Source organism: Zophobas morio, unplaced genomic scaffold, assembly GCF_036711695.1.
Source record: "Zophobas morio isolate AGI-343-1 ecotype UQ-CSIRO unplaced genomic scaffold, CSIRO_AGI_Zmor_V1 ptg000028l, whole genome shotgun sequence".
NCBI classification, from domain to species: Eukaryota; Metazoa; Arthropoda; class Insecta; order Coleoptera; family Tenebrionidae; genus Zophobas; species Zophobas morio.
The window spans coordinates 4539899-4566536 of NW_026972133.1; the positions used below are offsets into that span (position 1 = coordinate 4539899).

At 34.9% G+C, this 26638-nt stretch overlaps 2 protein-coding genes across 2 annotated transcripts; both read right to left on the minus strand.

Moving 5' to 3' along the window:
* Positions 1-22467: 22467 nt before the first annotated feature.
* Positions 22468-23300, minus strand: LOC135137104 (uncharacterized). Its single transcript, XM_064066659.1, has 3 exons — positions 23222-23300; positions 22973-23172; positions 22468-22922 (listed from the first exon to the last, which is right to left on the minus strand). The coding sequence occupies exons 1-3, from the start codon at positions 23289-23291 to the stop codon at positions 22614-22616; spliced, it is 579 nt and encodes a 192-aa protein (XP_063922729.1). The 5' UTR covers positions 23292-23300; the 3' UTR covers positions 22468-22613.
* A 44-nt stretch (positions 23301-23344) lies between these two features.
* LOC135137085 (uncharacterized) lies at positions 23345-24100 on the minus strand. Its single transcript, XM_064066629.1, has 2 exons — positions 23945-24100; positions 23345-23898 (listed from the first exon to the last, which is right to left on the minus strand). Exons 1-2 carry the CDS (start codon positions 24018-24020, stop codon positions 23426-23428), a joined length of 549 nt encoding a protein of 182 aa, XP_063922699.1. The 5' UTR covers positions 24021-24100; the 3' UTR covers positions 23345-23425.
* Positions 24101-26638: the final 2538 nt, after the last annotated feature.

Below are 26638 nucleotides of genomic sequence, written 5' to 3' on the forward strand. Positions count from 1 at the left end.
GGCTAAAAAGGTTGGATAAGGGTTAATTTTCCCCTTACAATTTTGATAACACAAAATAAGTTTTTCAGACTTCTTAGACTTCGCGAAGAACTGTCAATTTTGTTGTACGTACCTTTTAATAACACCCTGTATACTTAAATATAGTAATATAATTTATATATTTTTACTTCCTAAGCGTAATCTAAGGAAGTATTGTAATCAAGTCCATCTGGCGATTTGAAATTCTTTCAAATTTCTTACTTCGAAAACAAAACCCACAGGAAGTCCTCCAGATTCTTTCAAACTACTTCAAAAACAAGATACAAGATTATTTCAAACTATATAACCTTGCTGAGACTTGTTCAGATTTGACCTGTCTTGACTTAGCCTAACTTGATATAACATGACCTGATCTAACCATTGTAATACTTGGTAAGATAAGACTGATTTTGGCAAATGACATACAAATTAAAATAACCAAAAATTGAAAAATCCGAAAATAGTTCAAAAATCCGAAAAAATCGAAAATATAAACTATTGAAAAATCAAAAAATTGTAACAATGACACATCGAAAAGTTAAAGAATTCGAAAAATTTAACAACTTAAAAATTAAAAACTGATAGACAAAAAATGACAAAATTCAAAAAACAACGAAAAACTAAAGTATCTAAAAATTGAAAAGCCGAAAAATCTGAAAAAGTGAAAAACCGAGAAATTAAATTATCTAAAAATTGAAAAGTCGGAACACCGAAAAATTGTATAATCAAAAATGAAAAATCGAAAATTTAAAAATTGAGAAACGAAAAATCGCAAAATTGAAAACAACGAATAATGAAAATAACCAAACATTGAAAAATCGAAAAGTAGTTCAAAAATCGAAAAATATCAAAAATTTGAAAAATTGAAAAACTCAGAAATTAAATAATCGAAAAATTGGAAAATGGGAACACCGAAAAATTGTATAATTAAAAATGAAAAATCTAAAAATTGAACACTGAAATATTAGAAATCTAATACATATTCGAAAAATCGTAAAATCAAAAAATTCAAATTGGAAGATTGAAAAATTGCAAAAATGAAATATCGAAAAGTTCAAAAATTGAAATTCGAGTAATAGAAAATCGACAAATTAATAAATGTAAAAATCTAAAAACTGCAAAATCGAAAAATTAAAAATTGAGAGACGAAAGATGGCAAAAATGAAAACAACGAAAAATTAAAAAGTGATAAAACGAAAAATCACAAAATTCAAAACAACGAAAAATCAAAATATCTTAAAATTGAAAAAATGACATCCTGTGAAAAATAGAGGGCGGGTGGGCGGGGCTAGTACTTGGTAAGATAAGACTTATTTTGGGAAATGACATACCTTCTAAGAAAGTAAAGGGTGGGTGGGCGGGGCTAGTGCTTGGTAAGATAAGACTGATTTTGCAAATGCCATACCCTCTAAGAAAGTAAAGGGTGGGTGGGCGGGGTTAGTACTTGATAAGATAAGACTGATTTTGGCAATTGACATATTCTCTAAGAAAGTAAAGGGTGGGTGGGCGGGGCTAGTATTTGTTAAGATAAAACTGATTTTGGACCTGTTAATTTTGTAAAAACTTTGAAATGTGTAAAATATGATGAGTTTTTATTCGTGATTTATCATTGCATTCATATTTTTTGAATTTGCATATAGAGGGTGACTCAAAAAAATCAATGAATGTGTCAATTTATTTTATTGATTTTATCAGGAACGGCTCACTCCATTTTCCCAGAAAATTTTGGGGTCGAAACAGCTTTCGACCAATTTTTTTAAAAATGCAATTGTTTTTCGGGGGCCCCAAATACTTTTTGTAGAATGTGAAACTTTCTCCGGGGGTCCCAACTGTCTCTTTTTATAATGTGAAACCTTCTCGCGGGTCCTAATTGTCATTTTTAAAAATGTAAAACCTTCTCGGGGGCTCCAAATGTTTTTTTAGAATGTGATACCTTCTCGGGGGTCCCAACTGTCTTTTTTATAAATGTAAACCTTCTCGGCAACTTAAACTTTTTTTTAGAATGTAAAAGTTTCTCAGGGATCCCAATTGTATTTTTAAACATGGAAAATCTTCTCGGGGGTCCCAATTATATTTTTTTAAAAATGTAAAACCTTCTCGGGAGCACCAAATGTCTTTTCTTTACTGTGAAACCTTCTCAGGGGTCCCAACTTTCTTTTTTGAAAATGGAAAACCTTCTCGGGGGTCCGAACTATCTTTTTTAAATATGTAAAACCTTCTCGGAGGCACCAAATGTCTTTTCTTTAATGTGAAACCTTCTGGGGGGTCCCAATTGTTTTCTTTTTGAAAATGTTAAACCTTCTCGGGGCTCCCAACTGACTTTTTCAAAAATGTAAAGCCTTCTCGGGGGCCTCAAGTGTATTTTTTTAAAATGTGAAACCTTCTCGGGGGTCACAGTTGTCTTTTTAAAAATATAAAACCTTCTCGGGAGCCCCAAATGTGTTTTTTTTTTAATGTGAAACCTTCTCGGGGGTCCCAATTGTCTTTTTTGAAAATGTTAAACCTTTTCGGGGCTCCCAACCGTCTTTTTTAAAAATGTAAAACCTTCTCGGGGGCGTCAAGTGTATTTTTTTAATGTGAAACCTTCTCGGGGGTTCACAGCTGTCTTTTTAAAAACGTAAAACCTTCTCGGGAGCCCCAAATGTGTTTTTTTTTTAATGTAAAACCTTCTCGGGGGTCCCAATTGTCTTTTTTGAAAATGTTAAACCTTCTCGGGGCTCCCAACTATCTTTTTTAAAAATGTAAAACCTTCTCGGGAATCCCAAATTTTTTTTGGAATGTAAAACCTTCTCAGAGATCCCAATTGTCTTTTTAAAAATGGAAAACCTTCTCGGGGGTCCCAATTGTCCTTTTTGAAAATGTTAAACCTTCTCGGGGGTCCTGAGGTGATCTGACTGGATCAATCTGACATTGCGTTTGCCAAATGAATTCAAAAAAATTTGAAAAAATTTCAAAAATAAACTACAGTTATAAAGCTAAGGAAGATGAGGCTATTAAGAAGACATACATAGAAATATTCTATTAAAAAAAGTCTCCTATATCTTGATAACAAAACACTCTAGATAATCGACAACAATTTCAGTATACAGTACTCAAAAATCCCTACAACTTTATCTCTGTTTTCTCGTCTTTGATAATTATATCAGAGCTAGAGGACCGCGGGCTTAGTGACGTCATCAACAGTTCAAAGGGAGTGAATTATGATTTTTGAACAATCTCTTATGTAAACTTTTTAAGACAGCTAGACAAACTTAAACATTAAGCGAGATTTATTTAACACTCTTTGGAATTACGTCATTTAATTTTAGGAAGAGATAAATAAAGCAATTTTGTTTAACTCTCTCCCATCTTTATGATTATCTTAACGTGCACATAAAATTTTAAAGTAATATCGCCTCGGTTGTTATGAAGATATAGAAACGTAAGTGCTAATGGAGTGCGAGAAAAGGAGATTTCTATCATCACACGTTATTGTGTTTATAGGAGTGTTATCAACGTATTTAGTCCTTAACACAGAGCTTCTGGTTTTAGCAGCGACAGGGTAGAAGATAAAATAAGTTTTTTGGTCAATTCAGAAGACGATTATTCCAAATTTAAAAAAATGTATATTTTCATGAAACACTGAACGCAGGCGAGGCGTAGCCGAGGTAAAAATTCATCAGCATTATTTCCGGTGCCGTAGCCTTCGAAGTTCAGGGAAAATGAGAAAATGGTTTTAAACGATGACGAAAGATTAGTGTTTATTTACAAATGTTGCTACTATTGCAACCAGATGTTTGACATTTCGCATATGGAGGTCTGCCCTTCACCTGTACCTCGACTGTCTTCATCATAAGTTATAAATAGTGGCGGTTGTTTTAGCAGCTTGCACGTTCAAATTTGTTAATAAACACGATTTAGGTGGTACGCGTACCCGATGATTTATTGGCCAAAATAAGGGTCAAATAACAATAATTTTCATTTCCTGGTAACATATTTCGAATTAAGTGAAGTCACCAAAAACGCAAATTTTTAACGACACTGACATCAGTAATTCCGCGGTTATAATCTCCTCAGTCAGGTTATTTAGCGAACCTGAATTTATGAGACACGATAATTGATCATAAACTTGGGTGATTTTTCCAGTTTAAAATAAATTGGTGTTTTAAAATCAAGAACTTGTGTTTCCAGTCTGGCTGAGAAATTTAATCAAAAATGAAAAAAAAATTGGTAGGTAAAATTTTTAATCAAGGATTAACCCCCGTAACGACCCCGGACTTTCCAACCCCGAAAGGTGCACCACGTGCCCGTTAACGAATTAGCCACGTGCATGTTAATGAATTCGGGGCTGTTGCCATAACGTCGAAGCCCATCATCAGCTGCCTTATTTAACAGTCGAAGAGACACCGATCCCTCTGCACCCATTACACCCATCGTCTTCGTAAGTACGGAATCGCTCCTCGTAATGAAAAGTGGTGTTTATACGTCGACGGTAGCGACTTGCCCATCTAAACCCCTTACGGTTACGGCTCGGATTCCCGTGCTACCAGCAGATCGTCGGCACAGGTGTTAAAATTATCGTAATAGAATCGGAAGGGTGTGGACCATAAATTATAAGCGTATATCGCTAATCGACTCGGAGATCCGTACTGGAGGAAACGGTTATGGGGCAAATAGTTTCCTCTTTCCGACCATCAATTACCATTGTATTCGTGGGTATCGCGACGGATCAGGCGATGTTCGAGCTTCTGGATCGAATTGACAATTTTCTCGGACGAGCCGTAACTCAGATCCCGCTCGGATAAGCCTCGATGACGCTTGTAATTAATTCTTTTTTCTTGTCGTTATGATTTATGGTGACGGCGGCCAGGAACGGGTGTAATTATGGTTTCAGCTGAGTTGTTGCGGACCGAGGAGGTCGGAAAAGCGCTTTTCGAAATTATTTCGTGTGTATGTGGAGAGCTTAGGTTCGACAGACAATTTTTACTTTCAAAAAGTAGTCTCCCGTTTCCGTCTGTCTGTCTGTCTGTCTGTCTGTCTGTCCGTCTGTCTGTATCCACTTTTATTAGACACGTAATCTCCGCAACTGCTGGACCGATTGCTGTCAAATTTTGTAGGTATGTTAGAAATATCATGTTTAATCTTTGTTTTTTTTTTAATATATAGAGTTTTCATTCAACAACATGATAGTTAAACATGTTTTTAATTTCTTGTTGGGAAAAGAAGACTTCGTATATTAAGAAAAAATGGACAAAATATAAACCCCGCCCACCCACCCCTTCTTAACTGTGATGAATATTTTATTCATTGTGAGCTAATGGGCGGAGTTTAGCTGCAAAATTCTCATTTCTCTACAAAAAATTATCATATAAAACTCATCACAATTGAGATTGGGGCGGGTGGGTGGGGCTTAATTTTTTTTTTTATATACATAGTTTTCTTTCAACAATTTTTTGGCTCAAAGAACAAGAGACATTGTAATAAAAACATTAATTCAATCTATTATTCAATAATTTGGACTGTACTAATGTAAGCCACCTATAATGACTTTTACTTTCTCGTTTTTCTCGAAAAACTGAAGAAACGGAAAACTGAAAAATCTATAAATTGAAAACTAAAAATTGGAAACTCGTGAAATTTCAATTCAAAAAACTGCAAAATCTAAAAATTTAAACGTTCAAAAGTTGGAAAATCGGACAACTGGAAAATTTAAAAATGAAAACTTTAAGAGATATCGTAAAATTAAAGAAAAAAAAACAAAAATTTAAAGATTGCAAATTGAAAAACTGATGAAACGAAACATTGAAAAAAAGTGGAATTGAAAAACAAACAATTATAAAATCGGAACATTGAAAAATTGTAAAAATAAAGAAAATAAAAAATTGAAACGAAAAATTGCAAATGGAAAAATTAAAAATTGAAAACTCGAGACACTCAAATCGAAAAATTGCAAAATCTAGAAATTGAATGGAAAAGTTGAAAAATTGGAAAATTTATATATTTGAAAACTCGAAAAAATGAAAGAACAAAAAAAGTGAAAATCTGAAGAAAAAATTCAAGTGAAATAAGCTCCGGGAGCGTTATTTACGCCAACTTTCTAGAGGTTATAAGAAAAAAATAAGAATTTTTCGTTTATTTAAATTTTCAAATTTTCGATCTTTGATTTTTCAATTCTTCGATTTTCCAATTTTCAAATTTTTCAATTTTGCAATTTTTTGAATTCTCAATTAATTTCCGATTTCTTTCATTTTCAGTATTTTGATTTTACAATATTTCGTATATTCGATTTTACACTTTTTCGACTTTAAGTGCCCCAAATTTTAATCTTCAGATTTTTCAAAGTTTCGTTTGTTCAATTTTTCAAGTTCTTGATTTCCATTTTTTAGATTAAAAAGTTTTCATTTTGTACTTTTTTGTTTTTTCATTTTTGATTTTTCAATTTTACAATTTTTTCTTCGAGAACTTGAAAAATCGAAAAATGAACATTGAAAAATTGGAAAATCGAAAATTTAAAAATTCAGAAACTGAAAAATCGTAAAATCACATACCAGAATATTTGAAAAAAATGAACAACCCCAAAAATTGTAAAATCGAAAAATTATTATAGAATCGTCAAAATTGTGAAGTCGAAAATTTATTTTTACATTGTAAATCGAAAAATTGAAAATTTGAATAAATGAAAGAGTTTGAAAATCCATAAACTGAAAATGGGAAAATTATAAAATCGTAAAATTGCAAAAATGTTTTTTTTGTTTAAAATGAAAACTAGAAAAATCGCAAAGCAAAAATTGGAGTATAACAAAAATTGAGAAGTCATGAAACTTCAATTTTTCATTTTTCGATTTTTCAATTTTTCGTTTCCACAATTTTTCAAGTTTTTGACTTTTATTTTTCATTTTCCCCGATTTTATATCGCAGTTTTTGGTGTTTTCATTCCCTTTATTTTATCAAAATTTCTTTCGATTTTATAATTTTTCGGAAACAGAAAATTGAATCACTGAAAAACTACAAATCTAAATGAATCAAAAAACTGAAACAGAAAAAACGAACCGGATCAGAGGATTGGAAAACCCTAAAACAGTAATTTTTATATATTTAAAATGAAAACTAGAAAAATTGCAAATCAAAAACTGAAGAAACGAAAAAAGAAAAATCAACAAAATTAAAAGTTGGAAAATCACAAAATTGAATACCCAAAAATTGTAAATCGAAAAATAAAAAACCAAATACTAAAAACTTTTACCTTGAAAAAAGGAGAAATTATAAAATCAGAAAAATAGAAAATATAAGGACAATAAAAAATCAAAGCGAAGAATTGCAAATTGAAAAATTGAAGACATGAAAAACTGGAAACTAGTAAAACTGCAATCGAAAAATTGGTAAATCTAAAAATTGAAACATTCAAAAATTGGAAGATTGGAAAACTAATGAAAACTCTAAGACTTGCATATCGTAAAATTGAGAAATCGAAAAACTGAAAGAACCAAAAATTGCAAAATCGAAAAATCGCAAATCGAAGAACTGAAGAAACGAAAAATTGAATCATTGGAAAACTAAAAATCTAATTAATGAATCGAAAAATTTTAAAAGAAAAAGACCAACCGAATCAGAAAATTGGAAAACCCAAAAAGAGTGAAATCGAAAAATTATAGAATCGTCAAAATTGTGAAGTCGAAAAACTGTAATACGAAAAATTGAAAAATTAGTTGGATGAAAAAATTTTAAAAGCCAATAATTGAATAATGGAAAAATTCTAAAATCATAGAATTGAAAAAGTGGAAAATTCTACAAATCCTAATAATTATTATACATTTAAAATCAAAACTAGAAAAATTGTAAATCAACAATTGAAGAAACCAAAAATTGAAAAAAGAAAAATAAAAAATTAGAAGTTGAAAAATCGAAGAATTGAAAACCGAAAAATTGAAAAAACAATCGCAATAAAAGACCGAAGCGAAAAATTACTAACTGAAAAATTGAAGACATGAAAAACTGAACATTGGTAAAATCACAAATTAAAAATCGAAAAATCGCAAATCGAAGAACTGAAGAAACGAAAAATTGAATCATTGCAAAACTAAAAATTGGAAAGAGGAAAAAACGAATCGAATCGAAAAACTGGACAAGCCAAAAATTGTAGAATCGTCAAAATTATAAAGTCGAAAAACTGTAACATTGAATGATCAAAAAATTGAAATATTAAATACATATAAAGAAATTGAATAATTAAAAATCGAATAAATGAAAAAGTTTTAAAATAATTGAAGAAACTAGAAAAATTGCACATCAAAAATTGAGGAAACGAAAAATTGAGAAATCGAGAAAATGAAAAATCTAAAATCTAAAATTAAAAAAAAAAAATAAAAAATTTAAAAGTTGGAAAATCGACAAATTGAAAACCAAAAAATTGTAGATCGCAAAATTGATAAATCCAAACATTGAAAAATTTTACATTGAAAAATAGAAAAATTATAAAATCAGAACATTGAAAAACCGAACAATTGTAAAAGTAAAGGAAATAAAAACAAACGAAAAATTACAAATCGAAAAACTGAAAACTCGTAAAACTGAAAATTGAAGAATTGCAAATCGAAAAATTGAAGAAACAAGAAAAACAAAAAATTATACGAACGAAACATTGAAAAATCGAATACTGAAAAAATAAAGAAACTAAAAACCGAAAGCAAAAACTGCAAATCAAAAACTTGAAAAATTAAAAATTGAAAACTCGAAAAACCCAAATCGAAAAATTGAAAAAAAAGTGAATAACTGAAGAATTAAAAATCGCAAAAAATGTTAATAACTTGAAAGAAGCGCGATTTCAGTGGTGAGTGAAGTTCTACCGAAATAACCTCCGACCAATTTTTCGTGCCAATAAAACCACCAAGACCCCGCGATCACGTTTCGGCCCCATTTTGGTATCTCTTAGCACCCATTAATATCCCGGCCAATTTACCACTTTCCGCAAACGAGCACGGTAATGGCTCCAATTTTCCCCGTTTAAAAAATAAACACCGTCATAACGCATAAGCGCGGTTCTGGTCGATTTACGACGTCAACGATCCGGGGGTTAGGGGGGTCAAATTGAAAGAGTTGAATATCGCGATAAGATCGGACATCATCTCCGCAATTACGGCCCTGTAATGATAGAGTTGGTCCGCTCCTCGCCATGTGAGAAATTGATTACAACCCGTGCGTTAGCGTCCAACACTTCTCCATTTTCTATACTGATTTATGGTGTTCGTATGGTAATGTTGTATATTTTAGGGACGAGGTTCGCGGCCGAAGAGACCGGATTATATTAATCAGAAAAAGTGCGTTTTAAAAGCCGCCTGGAGTTCGCCGTTAATTACAGGGTGATTTTTGGACTAGTTTCAATTTTCAGAGCAGGAGTTGTGTTCTCGACCTGGCTACTCCTCGAGATTCTAGTTGTCAAAAATTGCAGCCGATTTAATCTTACAAAAAAATTACCATACGAGGTCTTGAGTTATCGAGCGCCGTAACGTGAAACCAATATTTAGGAATGTCAAAACGGACCACACATTATCGGCACCTACGACATTCTCTCGGGCTGTTAAAATTTTTTGATGGACGTGATAACGTGAACTTTATTCATGGTGAGTGATCGTGGAGATAGCCGGGAAAAGGAAACGTTTACTGGAAACATTATGGATGGGTTTTCGTCGAACGCTATTTGAATTTTGTAGTAATGGCCAAAGTTGGTTGTAAATTTAGCACCTGGTCATTGTTTTTACCTTCTTAACTAACATTTATTTAACGATACAGTAGTAAGTACTTGGGTAAGCGTTCGTAAAAAATATTTGTATAACTGAATCAAACGTTAAACGGTCGTTTAGGAAAATTACACAAGGCGGAGACATCCTTCGCCGCGATTTGTTTTGGGTTCGCATTAGCGGATTGTGAAATTCGTGGATGGAAAGCGGGGCGAGGACTTTGGCGGAGTTTACTGGATGGGTTGTGCTGGATTCATATTTATTTAAAAATTTGACGAATTATTGTCACTATAATTTACTCGCGACCCGTGAGTCTTAACAACAGAACTATAGTTTTTTGTGATAATCTTTATACGTTAAAACCAATATGGGCAAGTAATACCTACAAGGAACAGCATGTTTAAGAAGCTAAATGATATTCTATAATAGTGTTTTGACAACCTGGAAGTGTATTTTTTTTATCCAGAATTAGTCAGTGTTGAAAAATTTAAGCGAAAGTTTAAGTAGACAAAAATTCCAATTTGCGAAAACTTACCCGTATTCCTGATTACCGAAATCAAATTATAACGACCACTAAAGCACTGACTTGACACACACAAATGTAGAAATCTTTAATACAATTTTTTTGAGTGAAATTTTGAATAAACAATGCACATAGATTTATCACAACACAAACAATCAACGGCCTAATTTTGAATATTCTGTTTTTTATAACGGTAAATTAAACGTCATCATTTGTTTAAGTATATTATATAATATACTTAAACAATGGTTTTACGTATACTACAGAGGCCAGCACCCAGTGAACCGGACGGGAAAAATTTAGACCGGCGCCTGATTGGTCGAAATTTTATTTCGTTTAAAAAAGTGTACAAAATTGGCATCCGCCTGTGATGTCTTATCATTGAAATAATTTGAAAGATTCTCGGGGATCCCTTGTGTTTTATTTTTGAAGTATTTAATTTAAAAGAATCTCGAGGTCCCCTTGTGTTTTGTTTTTAAAGTAATTTGAGAGAATCTCGGAGGTGCCTTGTGTTTTGTTTTTGAAGTAGCTTGAAAGAATCTCAGGGGCTCCTTGTATCTTGAATTTGAAGTGGTTTGAAAGAATCTCGGGGGTTCCTTGTAACTTGTTTTTGAAGTAGGTTGAAAGAATCCCAGGGGCTTCTTGTACCTTGTTTTTGAAGTAGCTTGAAATAATCTCGGAAGTCCCTTGTAACTTGTTTTTGAAGTAGATTGAAAGAATCTCGGAGGCTCCTTGTATCTTGAATTTGAAGTGGCTTGAAACAATTTCGGGAGTCCCTTGTAACTTGTTTTTGAAGTAGGTTGAAAGAATGTCGGGGGTCTCTTGTGTTTTGTTTTTGAAGTAGGTTGAAAGAATCCCAGGGGCTCCTTGTACCTTGTTTTTGAAGTAGCTTGAAATAATCTCGGGGGTCCCTTGTAATTTGTTTTTGAAGTAGGTTGAAAGAATCTCGGAGGCTCCTTATATCTTGAATTTGAAGTGGCTTGAAATAATCTCGGGGGTCCCTTGTAACTTGTTTTAGAAGTAGCTTGAAAGAATGTCGGGGGTCTCTTGTAACTTGTTTTTGAAGTAGGTTGAAAGAATCTCGGAGGCTCCTTGTATCTTGAATTTGAAGTGGCTTGAAACAATTTCGGGAGTCCCTTGTAACTTGTTTTTGAAGCAGCTTGAAAGAATGTCGGGGGTCTCTTGTAACTTGTTTTTGAAGTAGGTTGAAAGAATCCCAGGGGCTCCTTGTACCTTGTTTTTGAAGTAGCTTGAAATAATCTCGGGGGTCCCTTGTAATTTGTTTTTGAAGTAGGTTGAAAGAATCTCGGAGGCTCCTTGTACCTTGTTTTTGAAGTAGCTTGAAATAATCTCGGGGGTCCCTTGTAACTTGTTTTTGAAGTAGCTTGAAAGAATCTCGGGGGTCCCTTGTAACTTGTTTTTGAAGTAGCTTGAAAGAATCTCGGGGGTTCCTTGTAACTTGTTTTTGAAGTAGGTTGAAAGAATCTCGGAGGCTCCTTCTATCTTGAATTTGAAGTGGCTTGAAACAATTTCGGGAGTCCCTTGTAACTTGTTTTTGAAGTAGCTTGAAAGAATCTCGCGGGTTCCTTGTAACTTGTTTTTGAAGTAGGTTGAAAGAATCTCGGAGGCTACTTGTATCTTGAAATTGAAGTGGCTTGAAACAATTTCGGGAGTCCCTTGTAACTTGTTTTTGAAGCAGCTTGAAAGAATGTCGGGGGTCTCTTGTAACTTGTTTTTGAAGTAGGTTGAAAGAATCCCAGGGGCTTCTTGTACCTTGTTTTTGAAGTAGCTTGAAATAATCTCGGTGGTCCCTTGTAATTTGTTTTTGAAGTAGGTTGAAAGAATCTCGGAGGCTCCTTGTACCTTGTTTTTGAAGTAGCTTGAAATAATCTCAGGGGTCCCTTGTAATTTGTTTTTGAAGTAGGTTGAAAGAATCTCGGAGGCTCCTTATATCTTGAATTTGAAGTGGCTTTAAAGGATCTCGGGGGTCCCTTGTAACTTGTTTTTGAAGTAGCTTGAAAGAATCCCAGCGGCTCTTTGTACCTTGTTTTTGAAGTAGTTTGAAAGAATCTCGAGGGTCCCTTGTAACTTGTTTTTGAAGTAGGTTGAAAGAATCTCCGGGACACCTTGTACCTTGTTTTTGAAGTAACTTGAAATAATCTCGGAGGTCCCTTATAACTTGTTTTTAAAGTAGGTTGAAAGAATCTCTGGGGATCCTTGTATCTTGAATTTGAAGTGGCTTGAAAGAATCTCGGGGATTCCTTGTAACTTGTTTTTGAAGTAGGTTGAAAGAATCCCAGGGGCTTCTTGTACCTTGTTTTTGAAGTAGCTTGAAATAATCTCGGGGGTCCCTTGTAATTTGTTTTTGAAGTAGGTTGAAAGAATCTCGGAGGCTCCTTATATCTTGAATTTGAAGTGGCTTTAAAGGATCTCGGGGGTCCCTTGTAACTTGTTTTTGAAGTAGCTTGAAAGAATCCCAGCGGCTCTTTGTACCTTGTTTTTGAAGTAGTTTGAAAGAATCTCGAGGGTCCCTTGTAACTTGTTTTTGAAGTAGGTTGAAAGAATCTCCGGGACACCTTGTACCTTGTTTTTGAAGTAACTTGAAATAATCTCGGAGGTCCCTTATAACTTGTTTTTAAAGTAGGTTGAAAGAATCTCTGGGGATCCTTGTATCTTGAATTTGAAGTGGCTTGAAAGAATCTCGGGGGTTCCTTGTAACTTGTTTTTGAAGTAGGTTGAAAGAATCCCAGGGGCTTCTTGTACCTTGTTTTTGAAGTAGCTTGAAATAATCTCGGGGGTCCCTTGTAATTTGTTTTTGAAGTAGGTTGAAAGAATCTCGGAGGCTCCTTATATCTTGAATTTGAAGTGGCTTTAAAGGATCTCGGGGGTCCCTTGTAACTTGTTTTTGAAGTAGCTTGAAAGAATCCCAGCGGCTCTTTGTACCTTGTTTTTGAAGTAGTTTGAAAGAATCTCGAGGGTCCCTTGTAACTTGTTTTTGAAGTAGGTTGAAAGAATCTCGAGGTCTCCTTGTATCTTGAATTTGAAGTGGCTTGAAAGAATCTCGGGAGTCCCATGTAATTTGTTTTTGAAGTAGGTTGAAAGAATCTCTGGGGCTCCTTGTATCTTGTTTTTGAAGTAGCTTGAAAGAATCCCATATAGCATTTTTACGCAAAAAATTGCAATATTTCGGTGGACGATTTTGGAAAAATGGTAAAAATATCGCAGAAATGAGGCTGAAACTAACTTCTGCAGGTCGAAATCCACACAGAAATGTCTTTAGTTAAATTTCATATAAATACTATAACCTAGATTAAAAAAAAAAAACATAACGCGATTTTTTGTGAACCCTTACATTGCCAAAAAATTTCAAGAAAATTGGAATAACTTGGCAACGTGGCATCGAAACTTCGAAAACAGCTATGATTATAATGATTAAGAAGAGGTCAATCATAATCACGAAATGGTTGTTAGGCTTGAAAACAGAACATATAATAGAGTTTTAGTGTTTCTAATAATAGTTAATTACAATGACATATCGAAGAGCGCGCGCTTAGTGAGACACCCTGTATATTAGGGAGTAAATAAAGGCCGGCTAAGCGGTTTATCATTTTAATAGAGACAAAATAAAACTCAAAAACCAGACTTCACTACCTATAGCTTCTTTTTAGCTTTTTTACAAGCAAATCTTATCTTCATAAATTCGAGGCGACGTTGCCCAATTATTAATTATTCCATCTTCTTTGTTTTTTTTTTCTCTCTCGAAATTGTGGTTTTCCTATTATAAAAATGAGATTCTTTTAAACCACTTTAAAAACAAAATACGGGCAACCCCCGCGATTCTTTCAAATTACGTCGAAGATAAGACATTTCTAAAAGATCAACTCATGAGCCACTAAGGACGAGTGCACTCTAGACAAGTGTGTTTTCATAAGATAATGCGCTCGAATCATAGACAGTGGCGGACTGTGGGTGATTAAAGTATGCTGCAAAAATGCTGCAAAAATATGTGTCATTAATAAAAAGTTGGATGACGGAGACAAACGCAGAACATTTTTTAGGTTGTCAAAACACATTTATAGGACATAATTTAGTTTCTTACACTGTTGCTGGTATTATTTATCTGTATTTGTTTTAATGTATGGAGGTTATCAAAAATAACAGTTAATTTTTAAAAAACAGACTACTTAAATAACCTTCGACTATTGATTTTTCTCAAAATTTCAATGTAAATTTTTTGAAAAATCTTCACACTTCACGTTTTTTGTTTATTTCCTCACACATTCCTTCGTTTTTCTTTTCTCTTCCTTTTTCCCGTCAATAATCTCTCGTATTCCTTTTACAACTGTGTGATTTAAACTTAGCAACCTTACGCCGTCCCCGACTGTCATTAAACCGGCGCAAATATGTACACAGCGCAAAATAATCCTCGCGATATTTCATCTTAACAACATGCGACGGAAAGCAGCTCCATCATTCAACCTCCCGATGCACCGTAACCAGAAAAATGATTTAAGTAATCGCCGCGCTTGACACCAGATTTATTTTCCAATATCCTCGGTTCTGTTATAAAATAAATCCAGCCGAAGTCCGTGCTCGTTGACACACTTAACGACCACCGCCCGCAGGAATCGCCCGTCAGAATTGTTTTCGTCGAAACGAGAAAAATCGCCCGACGATAATTGGCCCGTTGTCTTTGTTTCGCCCATACCATAAATCGCCGATGATTTAGCCCAAACGTTAAATAAATAATCGCCTCCCTGTTGGTACCCGAGCACTGTGGGAGGTGTTTAAACATGTGTTCAAATAAAATCTCATTGTTTCACGCGTAAGTCCGCCTTTCGAGCCGTCGGAGGTCCGAGGACGAGATGAAATATGGGCAAGCATATCCGGTGCGGGGGCGGCCCAAGACTGAAACAAAGCCGGGGATGGTGCTCGGAATTTGTCGCACGAGGCACAAAAGCCCATTTTTCGTGCGCTCGCTCATCTTCCACGAAAATTGCCATAAAACGAGAGCAAACAGTGGTAAATCAGGCCGGCGAGCACAAATTGGTTATGTCAACCGGGTATAATTCATCCATCTCATTACGCCTTAATACCGAGCGTTTTCCAATCAGCATAGATATTGCTCGGGAGACTATAAATACATCGACTGGTGGTTTTCAATCGAAATTCCAGACTGCGTGTGGCACCATAAATAAGGAGGCGAGGTGGGAAAACGCACCTATTATAGAATAAATAAATAATTAAATAAATAACCGCTTGTTAGCGAAGTGTGTGGCTTCGGACCGGGAACGAGGACGGAGAGATGGGTTGCGATGGGCGGGAGCGAGACGGCGACGTGATAAATAAAGTGCCTAACAAGATGCTGTTAGTCAGACTACCCCCTGAGGTGAAGAACACTGTGTAAAGCATGCAACAACTGCTGCCACAAGGATACGGTCTTGTTCTTTATTGTTATCAGAGGCATTGATGGCCAACAAGAACAAAGGGGTGCTGAATTATGGGGATCGTAAGTTCGGGATTCGAGGTAATGAAATTGTGTGGACGAGTACTGGTTTTACCATCACGGTTAAGATATGAATGGAGGTGAAATATTGCCAATTATGAATAAAAATCGTGGGAAGCGCGATCAAGTCAGGCAATTTTGACAAAAAACAAAAAATCGTGGAGGTTTCAGGAGCCAAAGCTGAAATCTATTAACGCTAAGTCGGTGTCCTGAAAGATTTGAGAGCCACATATTTAAAATAACTTAAAAATCACAAAAACTAGAAAATGAAAGGAACTAAAAATGAATGAATGAATGAATTAAAGTCAAAGTAAATTTCAGAATTAGTTTATTTGTAAAAATCCCCAAAAAAGCGGTGGACTGACCATAAAAAAAGTGCTAAAAGTAAATTATAAATATTAAATATTTCGAAAATAATAAGAATATTAAGGCAATATTTTATTTGAGATATTAGATTACACTATATTAGATTTAAAAATCGAAAAAAAACAAGTACGAAATTTTAAAGCTGATAATTCTTGCTGTTGGGGATCCCTCGTATTTAGTTTTTGAAGTAGTTTGAAAGAATCTCAGGGATCTTTCGTGTTTTGTTTTTCAAGTAGTTTGAAAGAATCTTGGGGACCATTTGTGTTTCTTTTTTAAGTAATTTGAAAGAATCTCGGGGGTTTCTCGTGTTTTGTCTTTGAAGTAGTTCGAAAGAATCTCGGGTATCCCATGTGCGTCTTGTTTCTGGGGTGATTTGAAAGAATCTCGAGGACCTCTAATGTTTTATTTTTGAAGTAGTTTTGAAAGAATATTAGGGACTCTCTGTGGGTCGTGTTTTTGAAGTAGTTTGAAAGAATCTCGGGGATTCCATGTGGGTCTTGTTTCTGAAGTAATTTGGAAGAATCTTGAGATAATTTGAAAGAATCTTGGGGACCCTTTGTGTTTTTTTTTCTGAAGTAATTTGAAACAATCTCCGGTACCCCTTGTGCTTTTTTGTAAGTAATTTGAAAGAATCTCGGGGGTTTCTCGTGTTTTGTATTTGAAGTAATTTGAAAGAATCTCGGGTATCCCACGTGGATCTTGTTTCTGAGGTAATTTGAAAGAATCTCGAGCACCTCTAATGTTTTATTTCTGAAGTAGTTTTGAAAGAATCTCTGGGATCTTTCGTGTTTTGTTTTTCAAGTAGTTTGAAAGAATCTTGGGGACCACTTGTGTTTCTTTTTAAAGTAATTTGAAAGAATCTCGCGGGTTTCTCGTGTTTTGTCTTTGAAGTAGTTTGAAAGAATCTCGGGTATCCCATGTGGATCTTGTTTCTGAGGTAATTTGAAAGAATCTCGAGCACCTCTAATGTTTGATTTTTGAAGTAGTTTTGAAAGAATCTCTGGGATCTTTCGTGTTTTGTTTTTCAAGTAGTTTGAAAGAATCTTGGGGACCACTTGTGTTTCTTTTTTAAGTAATTTGAAAGAATCTCAGGGTCCCTCGTGTTTTGTTTTTAAAGTAGTTCGAAAGAATCTCGGGTATCCCATGTGGGTCTTGTTTCTGGGGTAATTTGAAAGAATCTCGAGGACCTCTAATGTTTTATTTTTGAAGTAGTTTTGAAAGAATCTTAGGGACTCTGTGTGGGTCGTGTTTTTGAAGTAGTTTGAAAGAATTTCGGGGATTCCATGTGGGTCTTATTTCTGAAGTAATTTGGAAGAATCTTGAGATAATTTGAAAGAATCTTGGGGACCCTTTGTGTTTTTTTTTCTGAAGTAATTTGAAACAATCTCCGGTACCCCTTGTGCTTTTTTGTAAGTAATTTGAAAGAATCTCGGGGGTTTCTCGTGTTTTGTATTTGAAGTAATTTGAAAGAATCTCGGGTATCCCACGTGGATCTTGTTTCTGAGGTAATTTGAAAGAATCTCGAGCACCTCTAATGTTTTATTTCTGAAGTAGTTTTGAAAGAATCTCTGGGATCTTTCGTGTTTTGTTTTTCAAGTAGTTTGAAAGAATCTTGGGGACCACTTGTGTTTCTTTTTAAAGTAATTTGAAAAAATCTCGCGGGTTTCTCGTGTTTTGTCTTTGAAGTAGTTTGAAAGAATCTCGGGTATCCCATGTGGATCTTGTTTCTGAGGTAATTTGAAAGAATCTCGAGCACCTCTAATGTTTGATTTTTGAAGTAGTTTTGAAAGAATCTCTGGGATCTTTCGTGTTTTGTTTTTCAAGTAGTTTGAAAGAATCTTGGGGACCACTTGTGTTTCTTTTTTAAGTAATTTGAAAGAATCTCAGGGTCCCTCGTGTTTTGTTTTTAAAGTAGTTCGAAAGAATCTCGGGTATCCCATGTGGGTCTTGTTTCTGGGGTAATTTGAAAGAATCTCGAGGACCTCTAATGTTTTATTTTTGAAGTAGTTTTGAAAGAATCTTAGGGACTCTGTGTGGGTCGTGTTTTTGAAGTAGTTTGAAAGAATTTCGGGGATTCCATGTGGGTCTTGTTTCTGAAGTAATTTGGAAGAATCTTGAGATAATTTGAAAGAATCTTGGGGACCCTTTGTGTTTTTTTTTCTGAAGTAATTTGAAACAATCTCCGGTACCCCTTGTGCTTTTTTGTAAGTAATTTGAAAGAATCTCGGGGGTTTCTCGTGTTTTGTATTTGAAGTAATTTGAAAGAATCTCGGGTATCCCACGTGGATCTTGTTTCTGAGGTAATTTGAAAGAATCTCGAGCACCTCTAATGTTTTATTTCTGAAGTAGTTTTGAAAGAATCTCTGGGATCTTTCGTGTTTTGTTTTTCAAGTAGTTTGAAAGAATCTTGGGGACTACTTGTGTTTCTTTTTTAAGTAATTTGCAAGAATCTCAGGGGTCCCTCGTGTTTTGTTTTTAAAGTAGTTCGAAAGAATCTCGGGTATCCCATGTGCGTCTTGTTTCTGGGGTAATTTGAAAGAATCCCGAGGACCTCTAATGTTTTATTTTTGAAGTAGTTTTGAAAGAATATTAGGGACTCTCTGTGGGTCGTGTTTTTGAAGTAGTTTGAAAGAATCTCGGGGATTCCATGTGGGTCTTGTTTCTGAAGTAATTTGGAAGAATCTTGCGGTAATTTGAAAGAATCTCGGGGACCCTTTGTGTTTTTTTTCTGAAGTAATTTGAAACAATCTCAGGGACCTCTTGTGCTTTTTTGTAAGTAATTTGAAAGAATCTCGGGGGTTTCTCGTGTTTTGTCTTTGAAGTAATTTGAAAGAATCTCGGGTATCCCATGTGGATCTTGTTCCTGAGGTAATTTGAAAGAATCTCGAACACCTCTAATGTTTTATTTTTGAAGTAGTTTTGAAAGAATATTAGGGACTCTCTGTGGGTCGTGTTTTTGAGGTAGTTTGAAAGAATCTCGGGGATTCCATGTGGGTCTTGTTTCTAAAGTAATTTGGAAGAATGTTGAGGTAATTTGAAAAAATCTCGGGGACCCTTTGTGTTTTTTTTCTGAAGTAATTTGAAACAATCTCAGGGACCCCTTGTGCTTTTTTGTGAGTAATTTGAAAGAATCTCGGGGGTTTCTCGTATTTTGTCTTTGAAGTAATTTGAAAGAATCTCGGGTATCCCACGTGGATCTTGTTTCTGAGGTAATTTGAAAGAATCTTGAGCACCTCTAATGTTTTATTTTTGAAGTAGTTTTGAAAGAATCTCGGGGATCTTTCGTCTTTTGTTTTTCAAGTAGTTTGAAAGAATCTTGGGGACTACTTGTGTTTCTTTTTTAAGTAATTTGCAAGAATCTCAGGGGTCCCTCGTGTTTTGTTTTTAAAGTAGTTCGAAAGAATCTCGGGTATCCCATGTGCGTCTTGTTTCTGGGGTAATTTGAAAGAATCCCGAGGACCTCTAATGTTTTATTTTTGAAGTAGTTTTGAAAGAATATTAGGGACTCTCTGTGGGTCGTGTTTTTGAAGTAGTTTGAAAGAATCTCAGGGATTCCATGTGGGTCTTGTTTCTGAAGTAATTTGGAAGAATCTTGCGGTAATTTGAAAGAATCTCGGGGACCCTTTGTGTTTTTTTTTTCTGAAGTAATTTGAAACAATCTCGGGGACCCCTTGTGCTTTTTTCTAAGTAATTTGAAAGAATCTCGGGGGTTTCCCGTGTTTTGTCTTTGAAGTAATTTGAAAGAATCTCGCGTATCCCACGTGGATCTTGTTTCTGAGGTAATTTGAAAGAATCTCGAGCACCTCTAATGTTTTATTTTTGAAGTAGTTTTGAAAGAATATTAGGGACTCTCTGCGGGTCGTGTTTTTGAAGTAGTTTGAAAGAATCTCGGGGATTCCATGTGGGTCTTGTTTCTGAAGTAATTTGGAAGAATCTTGAGGTAATTTGAAAGAATCTCGGAGACCCTTTGTGTTTTTTTTTTCTGAAGTAATTTGAAACAATCTAAGGGACCCCTTGTGCTTTTTTGTAAGCAATTTGAAAGAATCTCGGGGGTTTCTCGTGTTTTGTTTTTGAAGTAGTTTGAAAAAATCTCGGGGATCCCATGTGGATCTTGTTTCTGAGATAATTTGAAAGAATCTCGAGGACTTCTAATGTTTTATTTTTGAAGTAGTTTTGAAAGAATCTCAGGGACACTCTATGTGTCTATGTGTCTTATTTTTGAGACAATTTGAAAGAATCTCGGGCATCTCTTGTGTAGAAGAAATGCGGAGGATTTAAATTGATTACTACAAAAATTTGCCATTTTAGACATGTTTTGAGTTTTTTGTTGTTCAAATAGGTCTGCACATATTAAGAAAAAAAGGCAAAATGTAGCCCCGCCCACCCGCCCTATCTCACTGATGATTTTTTTTTATTTGTCTTGAGCCAGACTATAAGGAATAACATCATTACAACTGAGAAGGCGGTGGGTAGGCAGGGCTTAAATTTTGCTTTTTTTCTAGATGTATATAATGATCTTTTCCCGACAAGATATTTAAAACGTTTGCAATGGTAAATTTTTGTTTTGTTAAACATCGATTTTACAATGAATGAAAAATTCATCACATTTGAGATTCGGGTGGGTGGGCGGGGCTTACTTTTTGATTTCTCTTTTCTTGACATATATAGTCTTCTTTCAACCACATGATACTTAAAAACATGTTTCACATGGTAGTTTCTTGTAGAGAAATAAGGATTTTGCAATTAAGCTCCGCCTCTCGGGTCACGACGAATAAAAATACATAGTTATCACAATTGAGAAAGGGGTAGGTGGGCGGGATTTGTATTATGCCTTCTTTTTTCTAATATGTGTTCATAGTTTTCTTTTCACGACAATAAATTGAAAACATGTTTAAAAAGGTAAATTTCTAGAGAACTGTTGAGGATAAAATTTACCATTTTAAGCATGTTTCAGTCTTTTGTTGTGAAGGGAAGACTATGTATATTAAGAAAAAAAAAAAAATGGAAAATATAAACCCCGCCCACGCACCCTGTCTCATTTGTAACGATTTTTATTTGTTTATCGTGAGTCAAAGAGGGTGGAGCTTAATTACAAAATCCGTATTTTTCTACAAGAATTACCATGTGAAACCTGTTCTTCAGTGATGGTATTGCTCAAAGAAAACTATATGTATTAAGCAAAAAAGCTAAAAGATAAGCCCCACCTATCCGTCAGGATTTCAATAGTGATGAATTTTCCATTGGTTGTCAAACAGAGAGGCGGAGCGTAACTGCAAAATCCATATTTCCTGTTTTAAACATGTTTTCAGTTTCTTGTTGTGAAAAGAAGACTGCATACAGTAAGAAAAAAAGGAAAAGTATAAGCCCCACCCGCCCGCCCTATCTCAATTGTGGTGATTTTTTTTATTCGTCGTGAGCCAATAGGGCGGAGCTTAATTGCAAAATCTTTGTTTCTCTACAAAAAATTACCATGTAAAACATCTTTTGTTATTGTTGACATACCTAGTAGGGGGGAAAGGGTTACGCAGACTCCTTAATCACAAAATGATCTATTTTGAACAATATGATAATACTTAAAATATGTTTTGATGAAAAATTCATCACAACTGAGATAAGGGTGGGTGGGCGGGCCTTAATTTTTGACTTCTATTTTCTTAACATATATAGTTTTTTTAACAATATGATACTTAAAAACATGTTTCTTGTGGCGAAATAAGGATTTTGCAATTATGCTCCGCCTCTCGAATCACGACGAATAAAAACAGTCATCACAATCGAGAAAGGGGTGGGTGGGCGGGGTTTGTATTATGCCTTTGTTTTCTAATATGTGTACATAGTTTTCTTTTCACGACAAGGGTAAATTTCTAGAGAAGTGTTGGGTATAAAATTTACCATTTTAAGCATGTTTCAGTTTTTTGTTGTGAAGGGAAGACTATATATATTGAGAAAAAAAAAATGCAAATTGTAAAAATTATAAATTTTATCCAAATTGATGTACGAGTCCCTTTTTTTCTATTTCGAATTTTGAAATCACAAACGAAACTGTATAAAATGCATTTATAAATCTGAGGTAATTTTAGTGATCGTTGATAGGCGAAAAATATTATTAAAATAATTTGTATAAATTTTTACCAAGTGAATTTGCACTTTTTGATTTTTTTTTTTTCAATGTATTGTAGTTTGAAGAGATTCTTTGTTTAATTCATGTTTATTCAAATTTATCAGAAAACAAGAAATTTGATGACACTAATATCTTACTTTTATACTGAAAAAATCACAAAAATTTTTTGGCTGTCTTTGAGCATATCTCAATTTTTTGAGGAATTTAATAATATACAACATTATTAAAACAAATTATATTAAAAATTTATACAAAATCATACATAATTCTTCAAAATTCGCTAGTTACTCAAAGAATTACAGGTTAGTAAAATTAATTTGACCAATGAAATTTCACATCAAATTTATAAAAACGCTTAATTAAAATTTAGCACGAAGACATGATCAACAAATATCTATCAGGACACACCACCAACAATTCGTAAACATTAACGGGTCGCTCCACCCCTCTGAACGGGAACCAAAGCTGCACGTTCCCTTTCCTGCTGGGGAACGGGGTGACAGCCCCCACTAAAACGTACCCTTGGTAGAAAACCCGACCGACCAGTAGCACCCCATTATCGCCCAAATAATCGTAGCCACCGACCACGACTTCCAAGTTTTCGGTGTCTTGTTCGAAGGTCTTAGCCGTGGTGGTAATCCATGACAGTAGTCTGGTGTTTTCGGCACACAGAACCTATATGATTTCGTTGATGTTTAATCTTCACTCAAAAAGTGATTGATTACCTTTATATCAGTTAGTATTCTCTTGGCGCCGTAGGAAGGAACATCCACTTCTTTCACTCCTGGGTAAATTTGGGCGATCATTAAACCGTAGCCTTCGGAGTAGGCTTGACCGATGTAGGTGATTTGACCGTTGGCGTCTCTCCCTCCTGGAACAGCGTCTGGGGGGACGACGCCAGTGTACTCCCTCCAGTAGTACAAGTCTGGAAGGGCAGATCGTAAAATATAAACAACGAACTTATATCAACAAACCAGAAGCCCTAATTCCTCTAAGAATTAGTATCAAGCTAATAAAACAAGCCGCGATTCTTTCTTTGTCCATTTTGAGACTGCCGCCGATAAGCACAAATTGGGTCAAAAAGCACAACTTCAATATTTATTCTTCTTATCACAAATGTGTCTTTATTATAATAATAATATTTGCAATTACGCATTTACAATGTTTATTTATTCGAATCAATAAGCATACACAAGGACTTCGTATTGCTCTTCTGTGACTATCACAGTACCATCGACGTACATTATTTTGGCATCTTCCACCATCCCTCTAATGGGACCTATTTTAATTCCGCCGTTCCTCCTAACGCGGCCTATGTACATCATCCCGTTGGTAGCATCCTTGTGGTCGAACCCTCCAACCAGGGGGTATCTCCGTATCATATCAACGTGAAAATGCTTGTTGTTGCTTGCCACCCACGTCAAGTTTTTCGGGTTTTTGGAGCACAGAATTTTGATAACTCTGTCAGTTTTTTGCAGACTGAGACCTATGAAGCCGTAACCCACGGCCACCACGTCCTTACTATCGTCAAAAATTTGCACCACGAAAATTCCTTGTCCGTGGAGGTAGGCTTGACCTATGTAGGAGGAGTCGGATCCTGAAGGAACGGCGTCCGAAGGAATATTGTTGTTGTATTCTCTCCAATAGTAAGCTAGAAAGAGAATTTAACGAAAGGTGCGAAATATTAAGAAATTTACCTCTTTCGATTGATAGCGGTGGAATGGTCGATGTACCGATGGAAAAAAAGAAAATTATAATCGTAAGTCGTTGCATAATTGCGCGAAATCAGAAACGGTGTTGACGGGTCTACGATGATAAAATTTATTTGTTGGTAATTGATACGAAATGGAAAGAATGGTATCTATTGCGTTTAGATAAGAATGTAAAGAGAGGCGTTGGTGTATATTATGCGTAGATAACTTCACTGAATGTAGGTATAGCCTTGCCTTTATCAATGCATTCATATTTTTGAAGCAATAATTGTGAATCCGTTTCATAAGACACATTTCTGCAATTTTTTCTAATATTTCAAGTTGTCTCAAAAACACGACTCATAGAGGGTTCCTAAGATTCTTTCAAAGCTACTTCAAAAATAAAACATTTGAGGTTTTTTAATTTTTCGATTTTTAAAATTTTTGATTCTTCAGTAAAACGATTTTTTAATTTTTCGGTTTTTCGGTCCTTTTTTTTCATAATATACGTAGCCATCTTTTCACAACAAAAATTGAAAATATGATTAAAATGGTACATTTTTGACAGGAAATATGGATTTTGCAACTATGGGTCGGAGCGTAATTGCAAAATCGATATTTCCTGATACAAATTTTCCATTTTAAACATGTTTTAAGTTCCATGTTGTGAAAAAAGTCCACACATATCGAAACAAAAAGGCAAAAAGTAAGCCCGCCCACCCGCCCCATCTCAATTGTGACGATTTTTTTTATTCTTGGAAACTTAAAACAGGTTTAAAATGGTAAATTTTGTAGAGAAATATAGATTTTGCAATTAGGCTCCGCCTCTAAGTCTGGTGACGAATGAAAAGTTCATTACTACATATTTAGATCAGGGCAGGTATGGGTGGGGCTTAATCTTTGGTTTTAATTTTTTGTTTGAACACCACGGTACTCAAAACCATGTTTTAATTTCTCGTATTGAAATAAGGATTTTTCAGTTAAGATCCGCCCTCTTGGCTCACGACGAATAAAAAAAAATCACCACAATAGAGATAGGGTGGGCGGGTGGGGCTTATAATTTGCCTTTGTTTCTTAATATTTAGTAATTTAGCTCCGCCCCTTTGGCTCACAATGAACAAAGAAAAGTCGTTACAAATGAGATAGGGTGGGTGGGCGGGGCTACATTTTGACAACAAAAAACTGAAACATGTTTAAAATGGTAAATTTTATTCCCAACACATCTCTAGAAGTTTAGCTTTTTAAACATGTTTTCAGTTTATTGTCGTGACAAGAAAACTATGTACACATATTAGAAAACAGAAGGCATAATACAAACCCCGCCCACCCGCCCCTTTCTCGATTGTGATGACTGTTTTTGTTCGTCGTGAGCCGAGAGGCGGAGCTTAATTGCAAAATCCTTATTGCGCCACAAGAAACATGCTGTTAAGTATCATGTCGTTCAAAGAAAACTATATATATTAAGAAAAAAGAAATAAAAATGAAGCCCCGCCCACCCACCCTTATCTTAATTGTGATGAATTTTTCAACAAAACATGTTTTAAGTATGATCATATTGTTCAAAATATGTATGTAGATCATTTTGAGATAAAGAAGGCTGTGTAACCCTCTCTCCCCTACTATGTAAACAATAACAAAAGATGTTTCACATGGTAATTTTTTGTAGAGAAACAGAGATTTTGCAATTAAGCTCCGCCCTCTTGGCTCACGGCGAATAAAAAAAATCACCACAATTGAGATAGGGTGGGCGGGTGGGGATTATACTTTGCCTCTTTTTCTTACTGTATGCAGTCTTCTGTTCATAACAAGAAACTGAAAACATGTTTAAAACAGGAAATATGAATTTTGCAGTTACGCTCCGCCTCTCTGTTTGACAACCAATGGAAAATTCATCACGATTGTGATCTAGACGGGTAGGTGGGGCTTATCTTTTAGCTTTTTTGCTTAATACATATAGTTTTCTTTGAGCAGTACAATCACGGAAGAACATGGTAATTCTTATAAAAAATATGGACTTCGCAATTTAGCTCCGCCCCTTTGGCTTACAATGAGCAAATAAAAATCGTTACAAATGAGACAGGGTGGGTGGGCGGGGTTTATATTTTTTATTTTGTTTTCTTAATATACGTAGTCTTTCCTTCATAACAAAAAACTGAAACATCCTTATAATGGTAAATTTTATTCCCAACACTTCTCTAGAAATTTACCCTTTTAAACATGTTTTCAATTTATTGTCGTGAAAAGAAAACTATGAACACATTAGAAAAAAGAAGGTATAATACAAACCCCGCCCACCCGCCCTTTTCTCGATTGTGATGACTGTTTTTATTCGTCGTGAGCCGAGAGGCGGAGCTTAATTGCAAAATCCTTATTTCGCCACAAGAAACATGTTTTTAAGTATCATGTTGTTGAAAGAAAACTATACATGTTAAGAAAAAAGAAGTCAAAAATGAAGCCCCGCCCACCCACCCTTATCTTAGTTGTGATGAATTTTTCAACAAAACTGTTTTAAGCATTATGATATTGTCCAAAATATGTAGATCACTTTGAGATAAAGAAGACTATGTAACCCTCTCTCCTCTACTATGTCAACAATCACAAAAGATGTTCACATGGTAATTTTTTGTAGAGAAACAAAGATTTTGCAATTAGGTAAGCTCCGCCCTCTTGGCTCACGACGAATGAAAAAAATCACCACAA

Bases quoted from the DNA above. Each gene is read 5' to 3' on its own strand.
- LOC135137104 (XM_064066659.1), bottom strand. From the start codon at position 23,291: ATGGACAAAGAAAGAATCGCGGCTTGTTTTATTAGCTTGATACTAATT. The intron at 23,173-23,221 runs GTTTGTTGATAT...CTGCCCTTCCAG, and splicing joins TAGAGGAATTAGGGCTTCTG to ACTTGTACTACTGGAGGGAG. The intron at 22,923-22,972 runs GTAATCAATCAC...GAAATCATATAG, and splicing joins GAATACTAACTGATATAAAG to GTTCTGTGTGCCGAAAACAC.
- LOC135137085 (XM_064066629.1), bottom strand. From the start codon at position 24,020: ATGCAACGACTTACGATTATAATTTTCTTTTTTTCCATCGGTACATCG. The intron at 23,899-23,944 runs GTAAATTTCTTA...TTCTCTTTCTAG, and splicing joins ACCGCTATCAATCGAAAGAG to CTTACTATTGGAGAGAATAC.